The sequence below is a fragment of the Hippocampus comes genome, unplaced genomic scaffold (genome assembly GCF_001891065.2).
Source record: "Hippocampus comes isolate QL1 unplaced genomic scaffold, H_comes_QL1_v1.1 scaffold186, whole genome shotgun sequence".
NCBI lineage: Eukaryota > Metazoa > Chordata > Actinopteri > Syngnathiformes > Syngnathidae > Hippocampus > Hippocampus comes.
This window is the reverse complement of record NW_017806236.1, coordinates 943,940-966,544: the sequence shown is the minus strand read 5'-3', so window position 1 is coordinate 966,544 and position 22,605 is coordinate 943,940. Positions and strand designations below refer to the sequence as shown.

Genomic DNA, 22,605 nt, shown 5'->3' with positions numbered 1-22,605 from the left:
TTTTGTTTTTTTCCCGTTTTTTTGTTTTTTTTTTTTTTTTTTTTTTTTTTGTGGAAATAAAGAGTGATGTTTATCATTTTCAGCAGTTCAAACCATCAACAAAGTCTTCAAGAGGGCCTAGAAGAAATGAAGCAGCAATACTTGACGACTGTCGAAAAAATAAGAGGTTGGTGGATTCAAATTGTACTACTTTTTGTGGATATGCGCAAGGTCTGATGACTTCTCGTGGGTTACGGGTAGGCTCACTGCCCACCCCAAAATCCTCAAAAATCCTCAATTATTTGATGGAGCAGCTTTTCAAAATAACTATACACTAATATAAACAGTATGCGCCTTGACCAGCGTATGGTGAAAGTCAGCTGGAATGGGCTCCAGCTCCAGGCCAGGCGGCATAGAAATGAATGGATTGATGGTATAAAGCAGTGTTTACTAGAGGTTTTGTCGTTTTACAGGAGACATGCTGCGTTACCTCCAGGAGAGCCGTGAGCGAGCAGGTGAGATGATCCGCACGGAAGTGCAACGGGAGAGGCAGGACACCGCCCGCAAAATGCGACGCTATTACCTGACCTGCCTGCAGGAATTGTTAGAGGATGGCGGGAAGACTACGGGGTAAGAAGCCATTTTTTTGTTAAATAATTGTCCTTCCTTCATACTCTGTACTTAAGAAGCGCTGGCACTTCTGTTAAAAAAAAAAAATCAAAAGGAGAAATGCTTAAGTAAATAAAATAAATACACACTCTGAAATGTTTCGAGCGTGTGTGCTCATATTGAAAGTTAAAAAAAAAGAAAAGTATTTTATGCCAACAAAAGAAATGCTAAATTAGCTGAGGCTACCTCAAAAATACATTTCACCAGTATGTAATTTTCCAGATTAAAAGAAGAATTTTTGAAGGACAAAAGCTGATGGGTTTTGGCTGGGACAAGACGCAACACCTTCGCCATGAATCATTCTTGGAGGTGATAACAACAAATAGTTCTCTACGATAAGGCCAAGCATGGGAAAGGTTTTGCTTCTCCGAATCATTTGCGTTGTTGTCCTTAATGCACCCAGGCTAAGATTTTTTTACCACCGTAGCTTGAAAAAAATCCTCAATCACGCAAAATCTCAACCACAGTTTACCTCTTTATTATTTTATTTTATTTATTTATTTTTTGTTCACATCGTGTCATCATTTGTATAGGTTGAAAAGTAAAAAGCCCATTTTGACATAGGAGGAGAATGAACAGAAATTGGTTTTCAAATGTACAAATTAAAAGTAACAAGTCATCAGAGAAAATACTCAAAAGTTCAGACACCAAAAATCTACTTAAGTACAGTAACTAAGTATTTTGCCATAGTTACTCCCCGCCACCTAATTTAACCCTCATGTGGGTTAATCGTGCTGATCTTGACATCTTCTGCAGGGCAGAAAAGAAAATTATGAATGCTGCCAGCAAATTGGCAGCCATGGCTAAAGTACTGGAAACACCTGTCAAAAATAAAGCTGCAAAGACTCACAGCTTACCCAGTGAGTGTTCTGCTCCACTTTACCTTTTTTTTTTTTTTTTTAATTGTTAACTCTGAATTCTGAGACCTTTTTTGTGTTGACAGCTTGCACGATGGATGTGTCCACCACTGGCTCCTGCCCAACAAGTAACACACATTTTTTGAAGAATCCTTCAACTTTATCGGAAGACAGAACCCACAGGGAGAAGATGTCGGATTTGGAGCAAAAAACGACTCCGGCGCGGATTAAATGTGTGAGCAAGCAGGACGCTGGAGCATGTGAGTCCTCAGCAGAAGCGCAAGTCTACCCTCACAAAGTGGCCACTTCGTGCCTTGCTCCCTTGAAGAGCAAGAGCAGGGAGGCGTACCTGCAAGGAGGACAACCAGAGTACCATGCGGATCGGCCAAACAACCCTTCTCTGGCGCAGGAGCTTCCAGTCAGGGATGATAGACGCACCAACTGGAGCCTGACCAGCAGTGACTCAGACAGCCTCCACATCCCTCGAGTGTCCTTCTCAGGAAGGAAAGTAGAATCGGTGAAGCCCTTCTCAGTGTCCGTCGCTGACTTTGGCGAGTTTGATCATCTCACCCCGGATACGTCCGACCTGACGGTTTATAATGACATTGCACAGGAGACTCGGACTTGGACACAAACATCTGCCCCCAAAGCTAAGATTAACACACACAGAGAGCCAACGCCGGGCTCAGAAGGAGAGAAGCAGAGTGGGGCTTTGTTTTCAGAATTGAGACGTCAACAGGACAGTGGCTTTGACAGCCCGTTGAACCAAGCAAAATGACGCTGGCGAGTTGTGCTTGGTTTTATAAATGTGTGCGAAAGACTGTCGGGAGTCTACATTTCAATTCAAATTCAGAAAGAGGGTGTTCTTCCTCAAATGTTTACATATTTAACTTTTGGTTTACTTTGTTTCAGCAGAGGTTAAAATTTGCAGGCTAAGTTACAATTATGTATGTATTTTATGAATTTCCACTCTTTGCAGTTTCTATTCCAGTGTATATTTTCTTTATAAGATATCGAGTTAACGTTTGCTTTATTAAAGTCTTGATTTTATTTTAATAAATGAAATAATCATATTACAACAAGCTAAGGAGGGTTTCCTGTCAAAATTATGCCGATTTTAAAAAAACAATCAAAAGCCTTCTCTATTTAGGAGAAATGAACATTGACTCCAGTGTTACCGCTTTATCTGAGTGTAATGCATTATCCTCAGTAGATCAGAAAGTCTTTGCTATTGGGTGGAAACCTTGTTCGTCTATTTTAACTAAAACTAGACTAAAACCTTTTTGAGTATTCATCGACTAAAACTAAACAAAAAAAAACATTTTGAATTTTTGTCAACCAAAGCTATTACGAATCAGTGACTAAAATGTGACTAAAACTAAGAAGCATTTTTGCCCATAAAACGGCTGCCAAAAAACGACACTGGATTCAAGTAATCTATATAAAATTGTGCTGAAATTTCAAATGATCGTGCATACAAAATCGTCACGATGAAATTTGAAGGCAGCATGCAGACTGTAAATTAATAGATTATGCATGAAGAAGTATGTGTAATAGTTGACAGTGGGGTGGTGGTACTTGGAAAACTAAGTACTGTACAGTATTTGGGTCAGAGGTTCTTGTTGCGAAAGTCTTGCGTCAATGTACTGAATGGTTTGAGCAGACAGTTTAAAAATCAAACGAGGACCACAGTTTTTAAACTGCGACATATTGCTGTGACTCTAACTACCAAGCTTTACGTTGTGTAAAATATTACAAGACGGACTCGTTTACTCTTATGTTTTTTTTAGGTAATCATTGACTCACTGGGCGTTTATGAAATCCGAAGTTCTGTTGTGACTGCTGCATGGGCCTCACTTTGCTCCACCCACAACTGCAAACTGATCCAACCAGCCCACGACGATGTATATGATGACGATAAAGTTTGGATAAATTGTGCTCCTGAGGTTAATGCAGACATTCTTCCTCAGACGGACAGTGATTGGTTTTAAACATGATTTTGTGGGTGATCCTCGCAGCCTTTGCAATTTGCATTTTTTTCCGCTTCCCTTACTTATACCAGGATGTCAAATACATCGTGAGAAATCTGCGAATACGACGCAGGGTTTCCCACTACATCCAGAACAATTACACCATCGTGGACTGCTTTTTGGAGAGGGTAAAAAAGCAGCCGAACAAGCCGTTCCTCCTCTTCAAAGATGAGACGTTCACGTACCAGGACGCCGATCGGTTGAGCAACCAAGCCGCGAGGGCGCTCCTGCAAAACGGCTTGGTGAAGCAAGGCGACACGGTGACTTTCTTTGTGACCAACGAGCCCATGTTCGTGTGGCTGTGGTTGGCTGTGTTCAAGATTGGATGTTCGGCGGCTCTACTCAACACTAACATCAGGTCCAAGTCTCTGCTGCACTGCTTCAAGTGCAGCGGCGCTCAAGTCCTGCTAGTGGCTGAAGGTGAAATGTCAACCAAAACAAAATCGGTGCACGTGTATCCATGCGCTGCCCTTCTCTAAGGGTAGGGAATCATAAAACGCACATCGCCGACGACGAGGCGCTCAAACGCCAGTGGGACTATGCGGAAGGAAGATGCGTTCTTGGTTGTAGGCTGAGAAAGTTAGGCTAATTACATTACGCATTTGAAAATCGCTAATGTGAACGAAGGCGTTCAAGTTTTTATCTAGTTGGGGAGGAGCAACTCGTAATCGGACCAAGCGCTGTTCTAGCAAAACTTAAAATATTAGGAAAGGTGAAATGGTGAAAACCAGTTCAGCACTTCAATAACATATGCGTAGTGCGTTGTAATTTACATACACATTAATTTGTAATCAAACAACCTGCTGTTTGTTATTCCGGATATTGATCCTTTTCTTGTTTAAGTGCTATTGTTTACATATTGAAAGTTAATACTTATGTAAATAGTCGCGGTTATACAAATGTTTACTGTTGTGACAATTTGTGGTTGCGACTGCTGCGCGGTGGGGTGAGAGTACTCCGCCACATAGCAAAAGCTCATAATGAAGCAAATACTGTAGTGCAATACAGTATTTCCTTCCAATTGGGATTTAGAATTAGAATCTGATATGTTGATTTCATAATCAGATTAATATGGAGCAAGGAAGGCTGTCCATGTTCAGTACTCTGAACATACAGACCAAAATCAATACATTTTGTTTTGGGTGTCCTTAACAAAAAAAAAAAAAAACATTGCACAAGACAAAACCAAGTTTGTACGGGTTTTTTTCCCTTAAAAAATGCCTTTTTTTCCAGAAAGGAGGTTTACACCAATGAGTAACTTTAAATGTGAAGCCTGTGTTATGTAATCTGACAATGACTGACAAAATTTGAAATAGGGCAGACCAGATTGAAAGGAATACTTGACCCAGCTGTGACAAATGCGTTTCTTGCATTTCCCCTTTTTTCAAGTTTCAAAGGAAAATGATACACGCTCACCCGCCCATTTCTTTGAAAAACTATTTTAGTAGAATTAAACATTTCCTACAGTAGATTAGACATGGTGAATGATTCACACAAGTTTTAGCCTCTTTGGTGTTTCGTCACTGAGTTGCTCAACCATTCCAGAGATTCCCCATGAAAATATGTGAAACATGCGACTTTGTAAATGTCATTTCACTTGCATGCCTCAAATGGGTTCCACTTATTACACCGCAGGGCCTAAACAGAAGAATGAAACTTTGATCAGGAGTCGAAAATAAATCCTCAAGTTTGGCCCGATTAAACTGGTTAATTTTTACTTCATTTTTTAAAATCTGAGATGCAAGTCAACTTTTCTAGTTGTCAATGACACATAAATAAGCCATCTCTGATTAAAATTTGTCATTTGCCAGTGTTGTCAGTATGCATGTGTAGTGGGCTACTTTCTCAAGGCTTTTTTTTTTTTTTTTTAAATCTCCAGACTTGGAGGGGGCGGTGGAGGAGGTGCTCCCAGAGCTTCTGGAGAGGCAGGTGACTGTGTTCTCATTGGGGAGCAAACAAACAAGTTCAGGCATACACGGCTTCATTGACAAGATGCGAAATATGTCCTCTGAACCGCTCGCCGAAGATTTAAGATCGCATTTGAACATGCACAGTCTTGCCTGCTACGTGTATACATCAGGGACAACAGGTGAGCCAAATCGGATTGTTGATGTTCCAATAGAGAGGAAACTACTTTGTCACTTCTTACAACTTCTTCTCTGGAACAGGTTTCCCGAAAGCAGCTGTAATATCTCATACCAAACTGTGGCGCTTCGTGATGATTCTCCGCTCCTGCGGATTGAAATCGGACGATGTGCTATATGTCAGCCTCCCTCTCTATCATAGCGCGGGACTTGCTGGAGTGACAGGAGCCATCGACTTAGGTCTGCACCATCCATTTATTCAAACAGTAGTGCTAAGAGAATATTATTTTCAACGTGCAACTTTGAAGTGAATGCGGCCGAAATGTACAGTGTGACTTTCATGTGGTATGACATGTTCCCAAGCTGTGAACGTCTTTGTAAAAGAACAAATATTCACTTGTGCATCTTATTGATTTGTTTCTTGACTTCATGCAAGTCTATTAAGCAGTGAGACAAAACTGGTGTTAATGGACTCAACTAAATGTCTTTTTTTGTGTCATGTATTCAGGTATCACAGTTGCCCTAAAGAGGAAATTCTCTTCATCGCAGTTCTGGGATGACTGCAGGAAATACAATGTGACTGCCATACAGTACATTGGTGAAATAATGCGTTTTCTCTGTAACACACCAAAGGTAGGCTCACTACTCTTCATCCCATCCATCTATCCATTTTCTGATCCGATTATCTTCACAAGGGTAACGGGCATGCTGGAACCTATCCCAGCTGTAGACGGGGTACAGCCTGAACCGGTTGCCAGCCAGTCGCAGGGCACACGTAGACGAACAACCATCCGCGCTCACACTCACACCGACAGCCAAATGAGAGTGTTCCATTAACCTGCCACGGATGTTTTTGAAACGTGGGTGGAATCCGGAGTACCCGGAGAAAACCCACGCAGGCACGGGGAGATCATGTAAACTCCACGCAGGAAGGCCGGAGCCGGAATCGAGCCCTGCACCTCTGCACTATGAGGCCGATGCACGAACCCACGGGTGTCAAACTCAAGGCCCGGGGGCCAAATGTGGCCCGCCAATTCATTTTATGTGGCCCGCAAAAGCAATTCAAACATGTCAACATCCATGGTGCTTGCTAAAATCTCGACCAACATTTAAAATTCTCATATGTAATCAAAAAAGAGACATATTGTGAGCATTTTCTTGTTACCAAACCCCTAATTACAGTAACTTAAACAAAAGTTGAATAAGCCGTTAATATTGACTTTTTTATTTGGTTTCAGTCATAACGGCCCTCCAAGGGAAACGGTAACTAAAATGTGGCCCATGACAAAAATGAGTTTGACACCCCTGCAATAACCAGTCGACCATCAGCCCGCCTCTTCATCGCTCACTTTTATTTTATTTTATTTTTTATTTGTAGGACAGAGTTTTGTTTTAGGAGTTAGTGGAGGCAAAAATGTATTCGCTACACTCAGCCTTTGCATGTTTTCAGCAATGAACTTTAACCCTTTCAGGGACAGCAGTTACAACAGTGGAAAGCTTATCGTGTTATCAGGTTACGGGGTGCATGGAAGCTTTAATGACATGTAGAATATATTTTGGAAAGAATGAACTAACTTTACCGGGTCTTAAAAGTTTTGGCAGGCACTAATACTCTGGAGTCATAACAATATCTTTATTTTTCTGATAGAAACCCAACGACCGAAGCCACAAAGTCAGAATCGCAATCGGCAACGGCATCAGAGCCAACGTTTGGAGAGATTTCTTAAACCGCTTCGGAAACATTCAAATCTTGGAGCTTTACGGAGCAACAGAGGGTAACATCATTTTAATGAATTACTCTGGAAAGATCGGAGCGGTGGGACGAGACAACTTCTTGCATAAAGTGAGTCTCGACTTCATTCCGTGCTTTTTCTTTAGCTCGACGTCTTAATTCATTAGCTTTGTCTTTTTCCAGTGGAGTTTTCCCTTCGCACTGATCAAGTATGATGTGGAACAGGGAAAACCTCTGAGGGATTCAACGGGTCTTTGCATCCAGGTTCCTAAAGGTGTCTCACTCCCACAGCAATTACCAGAGAGCACTTAATTAAAACTACTTCAAAGGCAATCAAAGACCTTTTTTCCTGATCCAGATCATGATTTGCTAACACTTCAAAATTCCGCGGTATCGCGGCAACTTACTTGATGTCCGCTTTTTATTTTTATTTTGCCGTGAGTATTGGCGGCTGCTATCAGAAGCCTCAACGAGTACCCGATACCTTCAAATAAGGCTTGTATCGGCCCGATATCGATATCTTTTATCGGTACTTGGCCTTCCCTAGTGCACCGTATTATTTTCCAATACCTTTTTTTTTTTTACTGTCAATTTGCCAGGTGAGCCTGGCCTTTTGGTGGCGGAGATATCTGTAAGGGCACCATTTTTGGGCTATGCAAGAGACCTGCAGCAGACCGAAAAAAAGAAGCTGCACGATGTCTTAAAGAAAGGTGATGTCTTCTTCAACACCGGTGACTTGATGCTCATCGACAAAGACGGCTTCGTTTACTTTCATGACCGCATTGGCGACACTTTCAGGTGAGTTTCCTCCTTCCTTCATTGGAGCTGAGTATGTGCAGCCTGATTTTTTTTCTTTCTTTTTTTTTTTGAACAACAGGTGGAAGGGAGAGAATGTTTCCACCAATGAAGTGGCTGATGTCATCACTCAGGTGGACTACATCACTGAGGCCACCGTGTACGGTGTGGAAGTGCCAGGTAATTGTTGCGCCACAATCCTTGAGAAAACATGAAATATGTGCGAGGACACATCTGGCGAAAATGGAAAGGAGTGCCACAGAATAAGCAATTTAATTAAGTTGACTTGATTGTAAGTTTTCCGTGATTGCTGCCCTACTCCCTCCCCCCTAAAATGCTCATTGAAATAGTTTTCTATTTAAAGGCATGACTTATCAATCCTTGGTTTTTGTCTTGGGAATTTGCGCCCCCGTGTGGAGTCGTCTTCTTGAAGTGAGATGCGCCGGTTGAACGTGTCACAACGTGAATAAGAGACCGTGGTGCAGTTTGCAATCAGCAAGCGGCACCACCATAGCACGTACACCAACTAAATGAGCGTGACCCTACATTTTAATGCATAAGAATGCTTAAGAAGATCCAAATGATGTTACTGATATTGTCTGTGAGCTTGCATTTTTACTTTTCATCATTTCGTCTTCATCATGTATTTGTGAACACGTTGCTGCGGCTTCACTGTGACTCACAGCAGGAAGCAACATTTCGTAAAAGCAGTCATGAATTTCACGTGGCTCAACCTGATCTCTTATATATATATATATATATATATATATATATATATATATATATATATATATATGTACTGTATATAAAAACCGTGAACTCCCCCCTAGGAATTTTTGTGTAAGTGTATGTGGGTAGCAGCATGTTTAAAATATGTAAACAGTGATTATACTTTACAACTTTGAGACAACGACAACAGCAGTACACATATTTACTTAAATATTTAATGATAAAACCTTATCCAGTAATTAACATTCATCAGCATTGCCTTCTGAGTGAGGCAAAGAGACGTGTGTGGCGTAGAAGTTGAGCGATCTGGGCTGAAAATGAGTTCCACTCCGACCCTGCACTCAATGCATGCATACGCAGTATACAGTATTTCCAGTATATAACAACGGCCAACGGTTGTTTTACTGAGCAAATAAGTACACCGTACATGTATTTTTTTCGGTTCACAGGCAATGAGGGCAGAATAGGCATGGCGGCCATAGCTCTAAAAGATGGACATACATTTGATTCCGAAGGCGTCTTCAAGCACCTTGAAAGCTTCTTGCCAGCCTATGCCAGGCCACGTTTTATAAGGATTCAGGTATTCGAAGCATCTGGTTACCAAATGAGGCGTATTTGCAAATAATATTAAATTCCACTTTCATGGCAGAGCTCCTTGGATGTCACGGGAACGTTCAAGCTTATGAAGGCGGGGCTGGTTAAGGAAGGCTTCAACCCCTCTGCTATCCCAGATCCACTTTATTTTCTGGACGACAGGGAGAAGAAATTTGTTCCACTTACAATGGATATAGTCCATGCAGTTTTATCAGGCAAAATCAAAATATAACACTTTTTTGTGCATGTGTGTATGTGTGTGTGTGTTTAATGCTCATGTGTTTGTGCGTATGAGCTCGCCCTCCCTCCCTCCATCAATCATCAGACAAACAAGGCTCAGTTTCTCAACTTGCCATTCCTCTTCCTTGTCTTCCTCCTGCAGATTTATGACAACTTCCCGCTCCACGACGATATTAATATTTTCAAACCTTTTTTTTCTAATCACATGACGATATGTGCAATATTTGCAACAAAAAGTGACCTGGAATAACCCCTTGCTTACAAATTGGTGTCTGAATATGAGAAGAGGGAGTGGTGTTTTGTTCACCACATCACACCATCAATATTAAAATTCTGGGGTAGACCTTTTTTTAAAACATTCTTTGTCGCCTTGGTGCTTCTTTTCAGTTAGATCATCATTATATTAGCTTGACTTTTTAAACATTATTTTAAGTTACATTTAAAAGTGAATTGCTGGGGCAAAAAGTGAAAAGTTCTTCAAAAAGAAAGCTTAAATATGTTATTGTCACACCCAGTTTTTTTTTTTACTGTAAAACTAAATATAAAACTAAGAATTATATCCATTTATTGAAAAACCACCATAGCTTAGCCTTTCAATCAGCTAGCTTAATGCTAATTAGCATCTATGATGTGGCGTTTGAACCTTTCAGACGGCATATTGAAAACGCACGGTGCAGCTACAACATATTCAGTGACAATATTAGTGGCCTCTGAAATCAAATTGGATTGGCAACGGGCCGGCAGTTAAAAGGAAGATGGAGAAGGAAAGGGCGGAATAACGCGCGCCAATTTTCTCGAGTGGGCGTGGTCAGTGATCTGACACCTCGAAAATAGGCGTAAAGTAGGTGTGTACAAGTCTCGCGGCTGAACTTTGGCACCGATGTTCCACGCGCACTCGCGCAATACAAGACTGTACCTCAGTCGTAAGCGCGCTGCTGGCAGCTCCTCCGATTCGCGATGTTCATCTGGCTGACTGTCGTGGGCGGCTTGGTGCTCATCCTCAGGACTCGCTTCCCATATTGGCTTGACGACTGCGTGTACATCCTGCGGAGCCTCCTGCTCGCCGCCAGGCTCATCATGTATAAGAGGAGCAAGCCGTTCCACGCCGTCTTGGACGCCTTTCTGGCGGCGGCCCGGAGACACCCGGCCAAGACCTTCCTGCACTTTGAGGGGGAGCGCTTCTCTTACGGGGAGGTGGACCGGCGCAGCAACCGGGTGGCCCGGGTGCTGAGGCAGGAGGCGCACCTGCGAGAGGGGGACACGGTGGCGCTCTTTCTGGGCAACGAGCCCAACCTTGTCTGGACCTGGCTGGGACTCGCCAAACTGGGTTGTCCGGTTGCCCTGCTTAATTTCAACATCCGAGCTAAGTCTCTGCTGCACTGTTTCTCCTGCTGCGGGGCCAAAGTGCTCGTGACGTCGGCAGGTGAGTTGCGTGATATGCGTGGGACACTTCATTAGGTACACTTGCACTGTTCTAGCACAGTGGTTTTCAATCTTTTTTCTCCTTCTGTAGCGGAAAGCATTTTTGGATGAATTATGATGATGATTATTATTAATAATAACCTGAAGGTAGCGGAAAGCATTTTTGGATGAATTATGATGATGGTGATTATTATTAATAATAACCTGAAACAGAGCGCTGTGTCACCAGGCTCTGTATATTAAAACTCTTGCAGTAACTATTTGGAAATAAAAAGATATAACACAAGGAAAATATACATCTTATCTCAGCAGTTTATGAAACATTGCAACCTCCTTTTACGATATTATTTTATGACAGGTATTGCGCTGAGTAGGAGACAGTTCTGTTTTTCACTTTTGATCTCCGCTTTTGTCAGCTTACATACGGCGAAGAAGGAATTAAATTTACCACTGACATTTAAAACTCTGAACAGTTCCTGGAGAACTAGAATGTTCGTCCCGGTTCCACTTGATTCTTGATTCTCGATGCACAACTCTACTTAGTAGTATGGATAACTTTGGCGATGGGCGCCTTTTAATGGCTGCTTGAGCACCTGACCCCCAAAATGTTTGTGCACGTGCCTGATGCATAAAAATGAAGAAGAGCTTCACTCAACTACTGCGACTCGGTAATTTTTGCAGAAGAGAAAGCATATCTGTATTCTTTGCATATGCAAAGTGGCTGTGCTATTTACAATGGGTGAGTGGGTGGTGAGTCCAGGTTTTCACGTGTTTATTCAGCAGCCTGACAGCAGTCGGCAGGAACGAGCTGCAGTACCTCTCCCTCTAAGATACTAACAAGTTGACTTTTGATATATACATTTTTATTTAACACTATGACAATTGATGAAGATGATAATTCGTGGCAATGTGGAAAACTAGCGCGCTACAGTGCTAACTGCTGCCAAGCAGGACTTACTCGCTCAGATTTTTTATTTTTTTTTTACCTTCAGTATCAGTGGCTGTGACCAGTAGCTTCCATGAAGACCCCGATACCTTAAAACAGTAACGGATACGGATACCTGGCATGGGAACTCGCTCATACTTGTTTTTCAGGAATAATTGGAAAATAGACTGCTAGCATGCTAATTTTGCCGTTTGTTTATTTCTTGTCTGTTGTTTTTCAGGAAGAAATGTTTCCTTGGAAAGATAACCTGTATTCTGATCATTCGGTGACATGGTTTCCTTCTTGGAAAGATAAAGTGTATTCTGATCATTCGGTGACATGACATGACGTGTGTGTGTGTGTGCGTGTGTGTGCGTGTGTGTGTGTGTGTGTTTTGACAGAGCTACAGGATGCCGTGGAGGAAGTCTTACCTGCTCTGAGAGAGCAGGGAGTCAGCGTGTACTTCCTATCAGAGACGCGTAATATTCAGGGTGTCAATTTCTTGGCCGACAAGATCTCCAAGGCCTCGGACCAACCTCTGTCCAGAGACCTCAGAGCCAATGTTACCTACAGGAGCACTGCTTTGTACATCTACACGTCGGGAACCACTGGTATAAACGAGACAACGTCCACAATTCTCTGTTCTGTTCAAACCTGCAAATAGTTGGAATTTGTGACTCTTGGTGGTGATGTCACTCATGAGTGTGTTTCAGACTTTTACAGGAAAAAAAAGAACAAAAATACTGTGATTAAAGTCTTCCTTCTTAGGTCAACACTCCACGACATGTTTGAGCCATGAAAATATATACAATTAAAGTCTCGGGTTGCTAGAATATATTCCACGCATATTTTTACACACTGTGACAATGAGGCGCTCTAAAACAGTCATGCTAGCGTGAAGCCCCTGTTACGCATCTAAAAGTAGTGTTAGCTCTGTGATCCGCTCCTTTAAGTCTACCTTCCACCCTCCAGCAAGGTTCTGACACTGTTGTTGATATTCTTCTGTCTGCAATAGGTTTGCCCAAAGCGGCGATAATCACGCACGAGAGGATGTGGGCCGCATCCTTCCTTCAGTCACTGTGCGGCGTCACAAGAGACGATGTCTTCTACATCAACCTGCCGCTCTACCACAGCTCAGGCTTCCTCATCGGGTTAGCGGGCTGCATTGAGAGAGGTCATGACCTTTTCTAGTTGACAGACAGACACACACACACACACACACACACACACACACACACACACACATACACATACATACATACATACAAATATCTGTATATATATACCTCTACTTACGAACGCCTCTTCATACGAAATTTTCAAGTTACGAAACGCCTCAACAGGAAAATGTTGCCTCTTGTTACGAAAGAAATTTCACGATAGAAAGGTAAACATACAGTATGGGCTGCTACTCGCGGGCTCCGAGTTTCCTGAACGCAACATAATTATAGCTGCTCTGCCATTGGCTATGACCTAGCATCTTCCTGGCATCCCATTGGCTAAGAGAGACCTCTACCGTATGTGTCTATGTGTGTAAATAGATAGGCATGTGTTTATGCAGCGTCCTCGTCATTCGCCATTCCGACAGTTTTACGCAAATGTGAATCACCAGTCGGGCGATCGCTCGCTATGCTGATGTTTACCTTTTACATTTTCGAAGGTTTGTTAAAAGCCCGACAAAAGCAAACGTCCTTGGATCAGGCAAAAACGACTTCTGAGAGAGAACATGAACTAAAGAGGGCAAAAAACGATGAGGACACGTTAAAAGTAAAATGACCATCATTTTTATTCAATACTTTGTTTTTTACATTATGCACAACTGTCATTTAGTGTGCAATAATCTAATTGTAACATGCATTTGTGACATATTTTGATGCATTTTTATGCTTTAGAAAACATTTTTGTCTGAATTTTGGAGGGGGCTTAGAACGGATTAGGGCATTTACATGGAAAACGCGTCTCCACTTACGAAATTTTCTAGTTATGGAATTTCTTCCAGAACCAATTAATTTCATAAGTAGAGGTATTGTGAATGCCAGTGTGCACACCATTTGGATGTTTTTGTACTGAAGTGAGTGTTGATGTGGGCGGCAGGTATAACAGTCGTGCTGAAGAGGAAGTTCTCCGCTTCTCAGTTCTGGGATGACTGCAGGGAGCACAACGTGACCGTGATTCAGTATATCGGCGAGACCATGCGTTACCTCTGCAACACGCCCAAGGTCAGCTCCATTCCACAAGTCCTTCTCGTCTCCCGAGACGATCTCAATCTCTGAAGGTCTGACTCGATGTGGACGTTGTTCCTTCTTGCAGAGGGACAATGAGAAGGAGCACAAAGTATGCATCGCAATAGGCAACGGCGTCCGCGCTGACATCTGGTCTGAGTTTCTGAGGCGCTTCGGCGACATTAAAGTAAAGGAGCTGTACGCAGCTACGGAGGGAAACATCGGATTTATTAACTACTCTTCCAAGGTCGGCGCTGTGGGACGAATCAATTTTTTACACAGGGTAGGAAAAACATCTTTTTCCTATCGGAATCTTTATTTTGTTGAACAATATTATCATCAACACAAGACCATCGTTGTCCTCGAGCTTTGTCCGAGAAACATCCTCAAATGTCAATTTCTCTCTCCAGTTAATCTTCCCATACATGTTGATCAAGTTTGACATTGAGAAGGAGGAGCCTGTCCGAAACTCACAGGGTCTTTGCGTCGAGGCAGCCACAGGTGGGAAGCACACACTTTTAAAACATGTCATGTCCACCAGTCATCTTGAATGTTTGGTTCATGAACATTTCAAAAGGTCGCGTACACCTCTTATGTCGGCGCTCGCTACATGTTGCGTGACCGTCTCTGCCAGGTGAGACGGGCCTCCTGGTGGGGAAGGTGACTCGGCGGTCGCCCTTCGTGGGCTACGCGGGCAACGACCAGCAGACGGAGCAGAAGAGGCTCCGCAACGTGTTGAAAAAAGGCGACTTGTACTTCAACACGGGAGATTTGCTGCGCTTTGACGAGGACAACTTTGTCTACTTTCAGGATCGAGTGGGTGACACTTTCAGGCAAGTCCCCCACGCTTTACTTTTCCATCATGTCATTTTCATTGATTGTGCTTGGGATGACAGTATATTTCTAATTACATACTTAACGACAATACCGGGGTTTTAAGGAGTGTTTAAAAATAGGGTCAGGATTTCTTAATATGGTTAGGAATTAGAATTTCAAACTAAACAAAGTAAGGGTTTCAAATTAGGGTTTCAAATAGAATTAAAATAGGGTTAGGGTTTCAAAGCAGGTTTAGAGTTTCACATTAGGGTTTCAAAGTACAGTTCGTTTCAAAGAAGGGTTTCAACATATTTGGGTTTCAAAGTTCTATTAGGGTTTCAAAGTAGGGTTAAAATATAGAAATCGGACTTTGAGATCGGGTTAGGGTTTCAAAGGAGGGTATCAAAGTAGGATTCCAAATGTTTGTTTCCAATTCGGGTTAGGTTTTCAAAATCCTGTTACGGTTTCAAAATAGGGTTAGTGTTGGTAAGGTGTCAATGTAGGATTTAGAGTTTCAAATTAGGGTTTTTTAATACAGGGTTAGAGTTTCAAAGAAGGGATTAAAAGTAGGTTTCAGGTTCCAAAGTAAGCTTTTAAGCTGGATTTGGGTTTCAAAGTAGGGTTTTAAAGTGGAATCAGGGTTTATGAGTTATAATATATGTACCTTCAGCTCAAAAGCAAAGCAGGGAGAGTCTCTGTCATGGAAATGCATGGGTACATTCAGTGAATAGGGTGATCAATCATTGCCAACGGCCTCTCACATATCCACAAAATCGCATTGTTCTCGCTCATTTTCGTCTGCTTCTTCCTTGATAATCATGCCATGTTTTTGTGGTTCATTAAAAAAATACAGTAAACTGTGTGGAGCCTCGAAGCCTGATAAAGGGTCACAAGTTTTTTCTGCTGCATCTAAATCACACAACACAGTTTTTTTTTTTTTAATTGATGATAAAATGTCAAAAAATTCTAGCTATACAGATTTTGATTGTTGGTCACATTGATACTGTTGCTAGGCAGAAGGCTCATTCATAATTTTCCTCTTGGCCAGTGAAAATTCTTTTTTTCCGAACAGATGGAAGGGCGAGAACGTGGCCACGTCAGAAGTCGCTGACGTTCTCACCATGGCGCCTTGCATTTTAGAGGCCAATGTTTACGGTGTTAAGGTGGAAGGTAAGGCATCAACGACTCGTATGTAAGAATAGACGGAAACATGGCATGGATTGTCATCTGTTTTTGCCGTGATAGGGAACGAGGGGCGTGTGGGGATGGCGGCGATCACTTTGAAAGAAGGAGAAGACTTCGACAGCGCCGGTGCCTACAATCAGACCGTCAACTACTTGCCGGCATACGCGCGCCCGCGATTCATCAGGATTCAAGTAAGACTTCATGTTGCGAAGGATATGGATTTTTTTATTTTATTTTATTTTTTATTTTTTTAGGCCGATTCCGATGTTTGGCAGATTAAAATGGCGATTAGCGATGAATCCACCAAATAATTTAAAAAATATATCATGAATAAATATTTATCATCATTTTGGTATGTTTTCGCTTGGGATCCATAAAATCCCAAATATTGCGGGGATTGTTCTAAATTTTTCAGAGGTTGAAGTGGGCAAATGTTGAGATGAGAGAGATAACCCTTTTTTTTTTTCAGTTTTTAGACACGAACGCTTCATGGCTAAAAACTGGAAAAAAAAAAACCATTAAGCATTTTTTAGGTCAAGTGGCGCGTCAACCTCACAGCTGCGCGGGTTTTCCCCGGGTATTCCGGTTTCCTGCCACATTCCAAAAACATGCATGGCAGGCTGATTGAACACTTTAAATCGTTCCTAGATGTGAGTGTAAGCGCGGATGGTTGTTCGTCTCTGTGTGCCCTGCGATTGGCTGCCAACCGCATCTATGTTGCGTTCAGGAAACTCGGAGCTGCGAGTAGCAAGCCATACTGCATTTTTACCTTTCGGTAGCAAGCCATACTGCATTTTCACCTTTCGTATCCTGAAATTTCTTTCGTAACAAGAAGCAATATTTTCCCTTTGAGACGTTTCGTAACTTGAAAATTCCGTACGAAGCGACGTTCGTAAGTAGAGGTACCATTGTATTTATATATATCTACGTGTCTTTCAGCCTTCCTTGGAGAAGACGGGCACATTTAAGCTGAAGAAAACCAGGCTGGTGGAAGAAGGCTTCAACCCAGCCCTCATCAGTGATCCGTTATACTACCTCAACGCAGCCAAACGGACGTTCGCTCCCATGACCACGGAGGTGTACAGCGCCATTAGCAGCGGCATGATTAAACTCTAACACGAGAGTGTTGAACTCTTCAATAGTGCAAAGGCATTTTGTTTACAAGGCAAGTCCGCTGCTTCCAACAACTCATCTCAGGGATGCACTAACATTCCCACACAAGACTATTGTATTTTATTTCCAACCCTGAACAGGCATAGAAAGCACAGTACACTCCAGTGCGCTGCCACTTAGATGGATGAAATCAACTGTAGCATTTCAAAACATGAAACATTGTATGAGAATGATGCCTTTGTGTGCGTGTGTTGATTAACGTGCTGAACCTTTGGATGTTGAACTTCGGAGCAATGTTTAATGTTTCTCCAATCCGGTGGGAGTTATCATCAAAGCGCCTTTGAACTGATGTTATGATCGTGTTTTAAGGCTACGTTTGATGATGTCACCGGTCAGGAAAAAGTGTGAAGGAAAGTTGTGTTAAGTTTGGCGGGGGGAGGAAAACAGGCGAGCATTCATTCGTAGGTGAGGGGGGAAAAAAAAAATATATGTTGGGAAAATATTTTCAGAATACATTCATGGTAATTCTGAAATTGAATTATTTGCAATTTAGTTTGTAATTAGTTAACCAAAATAAATGCATATGTACAATTACTTAATAAGAATTCATTTTATTAAATGGCGGTTTTCAGGGCACTCCAGGTCATGTACAATCAATTCATACAACAAATAAGTTGAGTGAGAAAAAAAAAAATTCAGTCATCAATAAAAATGAATACATTTTAAATAACCAGTATTAGAAGACAATTGATTACTGTTATCTTGTGATATTAAAAGTGTGAAATTGTATTTTTATTTTATTCTTGAAAATGTGATTTTTTTTTTCCATATTTACAAATTTCCAACTTTTTTTTTTTTTTTTACATCTTCAGTCTCGTAATTTACTTGTGGTATCCCTGTGCTCCTTGCACTACAGCAAATTCTTGGAAATACACAATTCTTTCCACATTAAATTAGAAAGATTTTTTTTTTCCTCACAGAGTTACAATGTATATCTTGTAACATTCTCTTTGCCTTGTTGGCAATCTGTCAAATGAAACTATGACTCTCCTCGGATTATTGTGACTGTATTTTTTTTAAATGTAATTTTCTTGTCAAATTATGACACTCCTCAAAATACATACTGTACAATACTACATGCTTGTTTTTTTTAAGTCTTCTAAAAAATAATGTTGACTTGTATCGAGTTAAAAAATATTGTCTTCTTGAGAAAGTTACGACATAATGCACATGATATTCTGCCTAGATTCTTACAAAAAAAGCTGTTCTATCATATTAAAAATATGGTATCATAATATTCCGACTTGAAAGATTTTTGCTTTAACCTGGGACTCCTTTAGAATTACTCAATGTATCAATCAACACAAATCGTCGATTTATCACACTATGTGGAAATTTGCATGAACTTTCTAAATCCCAATTTGATGGAGAACGTGCCCAGTTTGCTATGCAGCTAACAACAAAATAAGCACTTCATAAGATAAATACATCATTTGACAAGACACTTCAGCCCACAGAGTAGTTTACTTTAAAAATGAATTTATTTATTAATACAGTGGTATACATTAAAAAAAAAAAAGAAATGTTGCGGAGGGAGAAAAACTTAAAAAAAAAAAGAAAAAAAGAAATGTTGCGGAGGGAGAAAAACTTTTAAACAAAAGAAATCCAAATAAATAAAAAGAATGCTCAAAACATGGAGGAAAAAAAAACTAGTGTTGCATTGAAGTGTTATCATATCAAAAGAAAATAGTACTGATGTGCCATAATAAATCATCTATTAGTAGAAAAATACATTTCAGGGCACACAATAAAGCATCCAGTATCACAAATAAAGGAAGGGACCAGTTGTCGTTCCCCTAAACCCTTTGAGCGCAACTTTTAAAACCATTTAAATCAAGCACTTGTCTATTTTGTTTTGTAAATAACAATAAAAACTTTTCATACGGTTAAAAATGCCTTAGGTCTTGTATTTATGCAGTACGTAGAAAAGTCAAGACTTATTACTGCGCGAGTCAGTTCCAAGGCTCGGGGGGTTTTAACCGGTGTACAAACATAACCAATGTAACTTCTTCGCTGTCTTTTCCTTGTCCACCCCCCCTCCAAACAAACACTTTTTTCTCTTTTATACAAAACAATAAAGATATACAAAAGTTGATTTACAGAGAACCAAGGCCATATGCTAGCGGTATGTACAGCCACGTCCTTTTCTGCGCCTTGTCACACTTCGTATGCATAGCAGGAAAAGAAAGCAAGACCTTTCATTTCATCGGCATCTATTCTTCACGTGTGCTAGAATCAAAATTCCGAGGGGTGGAGAGAGGGGTGGGAGTGGGGTGAGGGGACCAAAAAAAAAAAAAGACAACTTTGTGTCAACTGTGACCAGAGTGCTGGGATGGGTTAAATGTGGATTCTTTTGATATTTTGTGTATATACACGCCCATGTGTGTATGTGTATATATATATATATATATATATATATATATATGCAGATAAGGCATCATTGCTCGCAGTGTTGGATGGTTTCTCATGTGTAGAAGTGATAGCAGGCATCTGGACCTGAGTCATAGCACATGCATAGATCCCTAGACAGCAGGAATTTGTCAGATCAAGTCAGTATATTTTATCTATGGTAAAAGATTTGCTACTTAAAAAAAAAAAAAAAAAAATCATCAGTCATCATCACTTTCAGTTCAGCAGAGAGCGCCCGCTCACAACAAAAGGGCGTCCGTCATAGATGCTAAGAGTGAACCATGTTTCTGTGGCATCAAGCAAGTCTCCAGAGATCCTTCACAACCGCACCAGTCGCAAACAAAATGGTTTGGTGTATGCCCACTTTGCCCTTTGGGGGTAACACTTTGCAGGAAAAAACAAAAAAAAACAAAACCTCAGTAATATTAAACATCATCATCTGGGGTCTCACTTTTCAAAGAGTGCGTAGGATTCTTTCGAAAAGGGTACACACACAAATGCTGAAATGATCCACCCCCCCCCCCAAAAATTGACCTCTCAACCCGTGCATGCGCAAACTAATACAGTACTTCCTCAGTGTGTCGCGCCCGCCATACGCACAAAGTCAACCAAATAGCACCGCACACGAATTTTGAAATGGGCCGTGCCGAAATCGTACTGCTCGTGAACCGGGTGGAAACAAGGAAGGGAATAAATACTGTTTCGTGACCTTGGTGGCATACAAATGAACAACAACAACAATAAAACATGACAGGGAGGAAGACGGAGATATAAAATAAGTAGCCGGACTTAAGTAGAAGTCCAACTCCCTTCCAAAAAAAATCGCAGCGCATTGAGAATGTCGTGACTACTAAAATGGGGGACGCACACATCCGGCTCACACAAATACGGTCCACCATTGAGAAAGCATATGCCGCTGCATTGGGTGGAAAAAAAAAAGAATTCTTTGCAATATATTCTATTTTCTCCTCACTATTCTCATTGTGATATTCTGATTAATATCGTGTTCTTAGGAAAAGATTTACGGCAATTTTGATCGGTCCTCGCGGGCCGGTGATTTTTGCGTTATACCGCCCCTCTGCTGTCGACTTCAATTGCCCTTGCGTTGCAGGGAACAGGTGAGACGTGACGTTCGCAATGCAAGCCCGAGGGCACTTTTGACGCCAATGTCAACAGCGGACAGCATCGCATCGAAATGAATAAAAACAGATGGATGAATCGGATTAATTCTTATCTCACGAATGCAATATTCATGAATAGCATATTTAGACTAGTGGTGGCACAGAAAATATTATTGCAAAGAACATCGTTGCCCTTTAATTTGTATAGCTAGGTTGCATATGCATAAAATGTGGTAGTGGTAAAACTGACATTTTCTTTTCTTATTTTCTAGGATAAGAAGGGGAATTGACATCATTTGACCACATTTCAAACACGTGCAACCAATTTACAACATCAACAGACAGCGAGGTGGCTGACAGGAAAAAAAAAAGTGCAAAGGCAAAAATAAAAGTGGTTTCATGTGTCCTTTGTTTCTTCCTCTAGAGTTGGGCGCGGTAGGCGAGGGCTCCTAGAAAGGGGCTATTGAACCCCACCCGCAATGTCATCCAATCCCCGAGGGGCACTTTAAAAGGCATGAGCAGCATCATTAAAAAAAAAAAAAAAAAAAAAAAAAGTACCAACAAAACATGAACATAAAATTGTACACAAAGTGCAAAAACTGTACATATAATCTAAAGTTGCTGCTTGATGCAGTGGACGTGCGAGACGCATAATACACTCCAAAATGCGCGTATGCACGGGTTGGAGTTTCCGTACACATGCACATTTTTTTTTTCATCTGTCAAGTTTTTTTTTTTTTTGATAGGACACAAATTTTGCGCAGAAGGTTGCGTACGTTTTGTGCATTTTGCCCATACGCAGCGTTGATAAGTGAGGCCCCTGACATTTTACAAAACGTCGCTAAAAATGTCAAGATGAGAATACTCAAGTCTGTGGCACCATCATGCACTCCCATTTCAGTCTCACTGTCCAAAAGTTCAGGTTATTTTTTGTTTTTCTTTTTTTGCAAGCCTTAAAAGCACCGGGAAAGTTACCCCCCCCCCCCAAAAAAAAGAACAGCTGGACTCTGCTGACTGTCCTCAGGTTGTGGTGTTGATTTTTTTTGTTTTTGTTTAGTGCGGGGCGGTAAACAACGTGAAAGTGTTGTTGGATTCACCCCTTGAGGTGAACTGTGTGCTCCTCCACCCTTTGGCCTCGGTGGAGGCAACAGACGCCCCCACCCACCCGCCTTTTCTTTCACATTCAGGAACAGACCAGCTGTCGCCCTCTTCAGAAGTGGTCGATGAGCACAGAAACACAGTTTGCACCCACTAGGTAGTTTGGGTCTCCGGGGAGAGATTTGTTCTGCCAGCTTTTCGGGTCACCTGCACGAAATGCAGACAATATAAAAGAAAACTAACTAAATGAACAACGAAATAAATGAATAAACATTTAATAACATTTAGGGAAGCGTATTGCTGCCACACCAGAAACAAAAAAAATTCAATATCACAATTCAAGGTCATAATTTGGACTGAATGACAAAGTCTCACTTATCAATCATCATGTTTACCATAATATGACACAATACTGACTTTATTCCCCCCCGACATGGGAGCAATATGCTTCCACATATATGAGCCTTTAAATGAGAGGTTCTCAAATGTTTTCAGTCAAGGGACCCTTACAGTGAAGATGTTTTT

The 22,605-nt window shown here is 41.3% G+C and overlaps 4 protein-coding genes across 11 annotated transcripts in view; 3 read left to right on the top strand and 1 right to left on the bottom strand.

Annotated features, from left to right (window-relative positions):
• Positions 1 to 2,592, top strand: part of cep152 (centrosomal protein 152) — a 14,354-nt gene extending 11,762 nt beyond the window's left edge. For 6 of the 7 annotated variants that reach the window (XM_019857075.1, XM_019857079.1, XM_019857078.1 and 3 more), the window contains 4 exons: positions 84 to 166; positions 453 to 609; positions 1,405 to 1,508; positions 1,592 to 2,592. In XM_019857075.1, the coding sequence (XP_019712634.1) occupies positions 84 to 166; positions 453 to 609; positions 1,405 to 1,508; positions 1,592 to 2,283 (1,036 nt within the window). In that variant the 3' untranslated portion in view covers positions 2,284 to 2,592. The remainder of the gene's footprint in view (positions 1 to 83; positions 167 to 452; positions 610 to 1,404; positions 1,509 to 1,591) is intronic. The other variant, XM_019857076.1, reaches the window with a different exon arrangement.
• Positions 2,593 to 3,225: 633 nt separating this feature from the next.
• LOC109507569 (very long-chain acyl-CoA synthetase-like) lies at positions 3,226 to 10,067 on the top strand. 2 transcript variants are annotated; one of them, XM_019857083.1, is made up of 10 exons: positions 3,236 to 3,955; positions 5,415 to 5,624; positions 5,704 to 5,859; positions 6,128 to 6,252; positions 7,268 to 7,462; positions 7,535 to 7,625; positions 7,951 to 8,149; positions 8,229 to 8,326; positions 9,325 to 9,455; positions 9,525 to 10,067. In XM_019857083.1, exons 1-10 carry the CDS (start codon positions 3,499 to 3,501, stop codon positions 9,699 to 9,701), a joined length of 1,839 nt encoding a protein of 612 aa, XP_019712642.1. In that variant the 5' UTR covers positions 3,236 to 3,498; the 3' UTR covers positions 9,702 to 10,067. The 2 variants fall into 2 exon arrangements, with proteins under 2 accessions (XP_019712643.1, XP_019712642.1); XM_019857084.1 differs by lacking the exons at positions 9,325 to 9,455; positions 9,525 to 10,067 and adding an exon at positions 8,832 to 8,883 and having other exon boundaries at positions 3,226 to 3,955.
• Positions 10,068 to 10,625: 558 nt separating this feature from the next.
• Positions 10,626 to 18,468, top strand: slc27a2 (solute carrier family 27 member 2). The gene is made up of 10 exons (XM_019857081.1): positions 10,626 to 11,132; positions 12,458 to 12,667; positions 13,072 to 13,230; positions 14,151 to 14,275; positions 14,367 to 14,561; positions 14,689 to 14,779; positions 14,913 to 15,111; positions 16,167 to 16,264; positions 16,340 to 16,470; positions 17,219 to 18,468. The coding sequence occupies exons 1-10, from the start codon at positions 10,667 to 10,669 to the stop codon at positions 17,393 to 17,395; spliced, it is 1,851 nt and encodes a 616-aa protein (XP_019712640.1). The 5' UTR covers positions 10,626 to 10,666; the 3' UTR covers positions 17,396 to 18,468.
• A 3,230-nt stretch (positions 18,469 to 21,698) lies between these two features.
• The window catches only part of LOC109507491 (tight junction protein ZO-1-like), a 5,263-nt gene continuing 4,356 nt past the window's right edge, over positions 21,699 to 22,605 (bottom strand). The window contains exon 7 of the mRNA XM_019856948.1: positions 21,699 to 22,287. Within this exon, the coding sequence (XP_019712507.1) occupies positions 22,193 to 22,287 (95 nt within the window). The 3' untranslated portion in view covers positions 21,699 to 22,192. The remainder of the gene's footprint in view (positions 22,288 to 22,605) is intronic.

Excerpts from the sequence above, each read along its gene's own strand:
- LOC109507569 (XM_019857083.1), top strand. The coding sequence starts at position 3,499 with ATGATTTTGTGGGTGATCCTCGCAGCCTTTGCAATTTGCATTTTTTTC. Across the intron at positions 7,626-7,950 it reads TTGCATCCAGGTTCCTAAAG|GTGAGCCTGGCCTTTTGGTG; the intron begins GTGTCTCACTCC and ends TCAATTTGCCAG. Across the intron at positions 9,456-9,524 it reads CACGTTTTATAAGGATTCAG|AGCTCCTTGGATGTCACGGG; the intron begins GTATTCGAAGCA and ends CTTTCATGGCAG.
- slc27a2 (XM_019857081.1), top strand. The coding sequence starts at position 10,667 with ATGTTCATCTGGCTGACTGTCGTGGGCGGCTTGGTGCTCATCCTCAGG. Across the intron at positions 14,276-14,366 it reads ACCTCTGCAACACGCCCAAG|AGGGACAATGAGAAGGAGCA; the intron begins GTCAGCTCCATT and ends TCCTTCTTGCAG. Across the intron at positions 16,471-17,218 it reads CGCGATTCATCAGGATTCAA|CCTTCCTTGGAGAAGACGGG; the intron begins GTAAGACTTCAT and ends CGTGTCTTTCAG.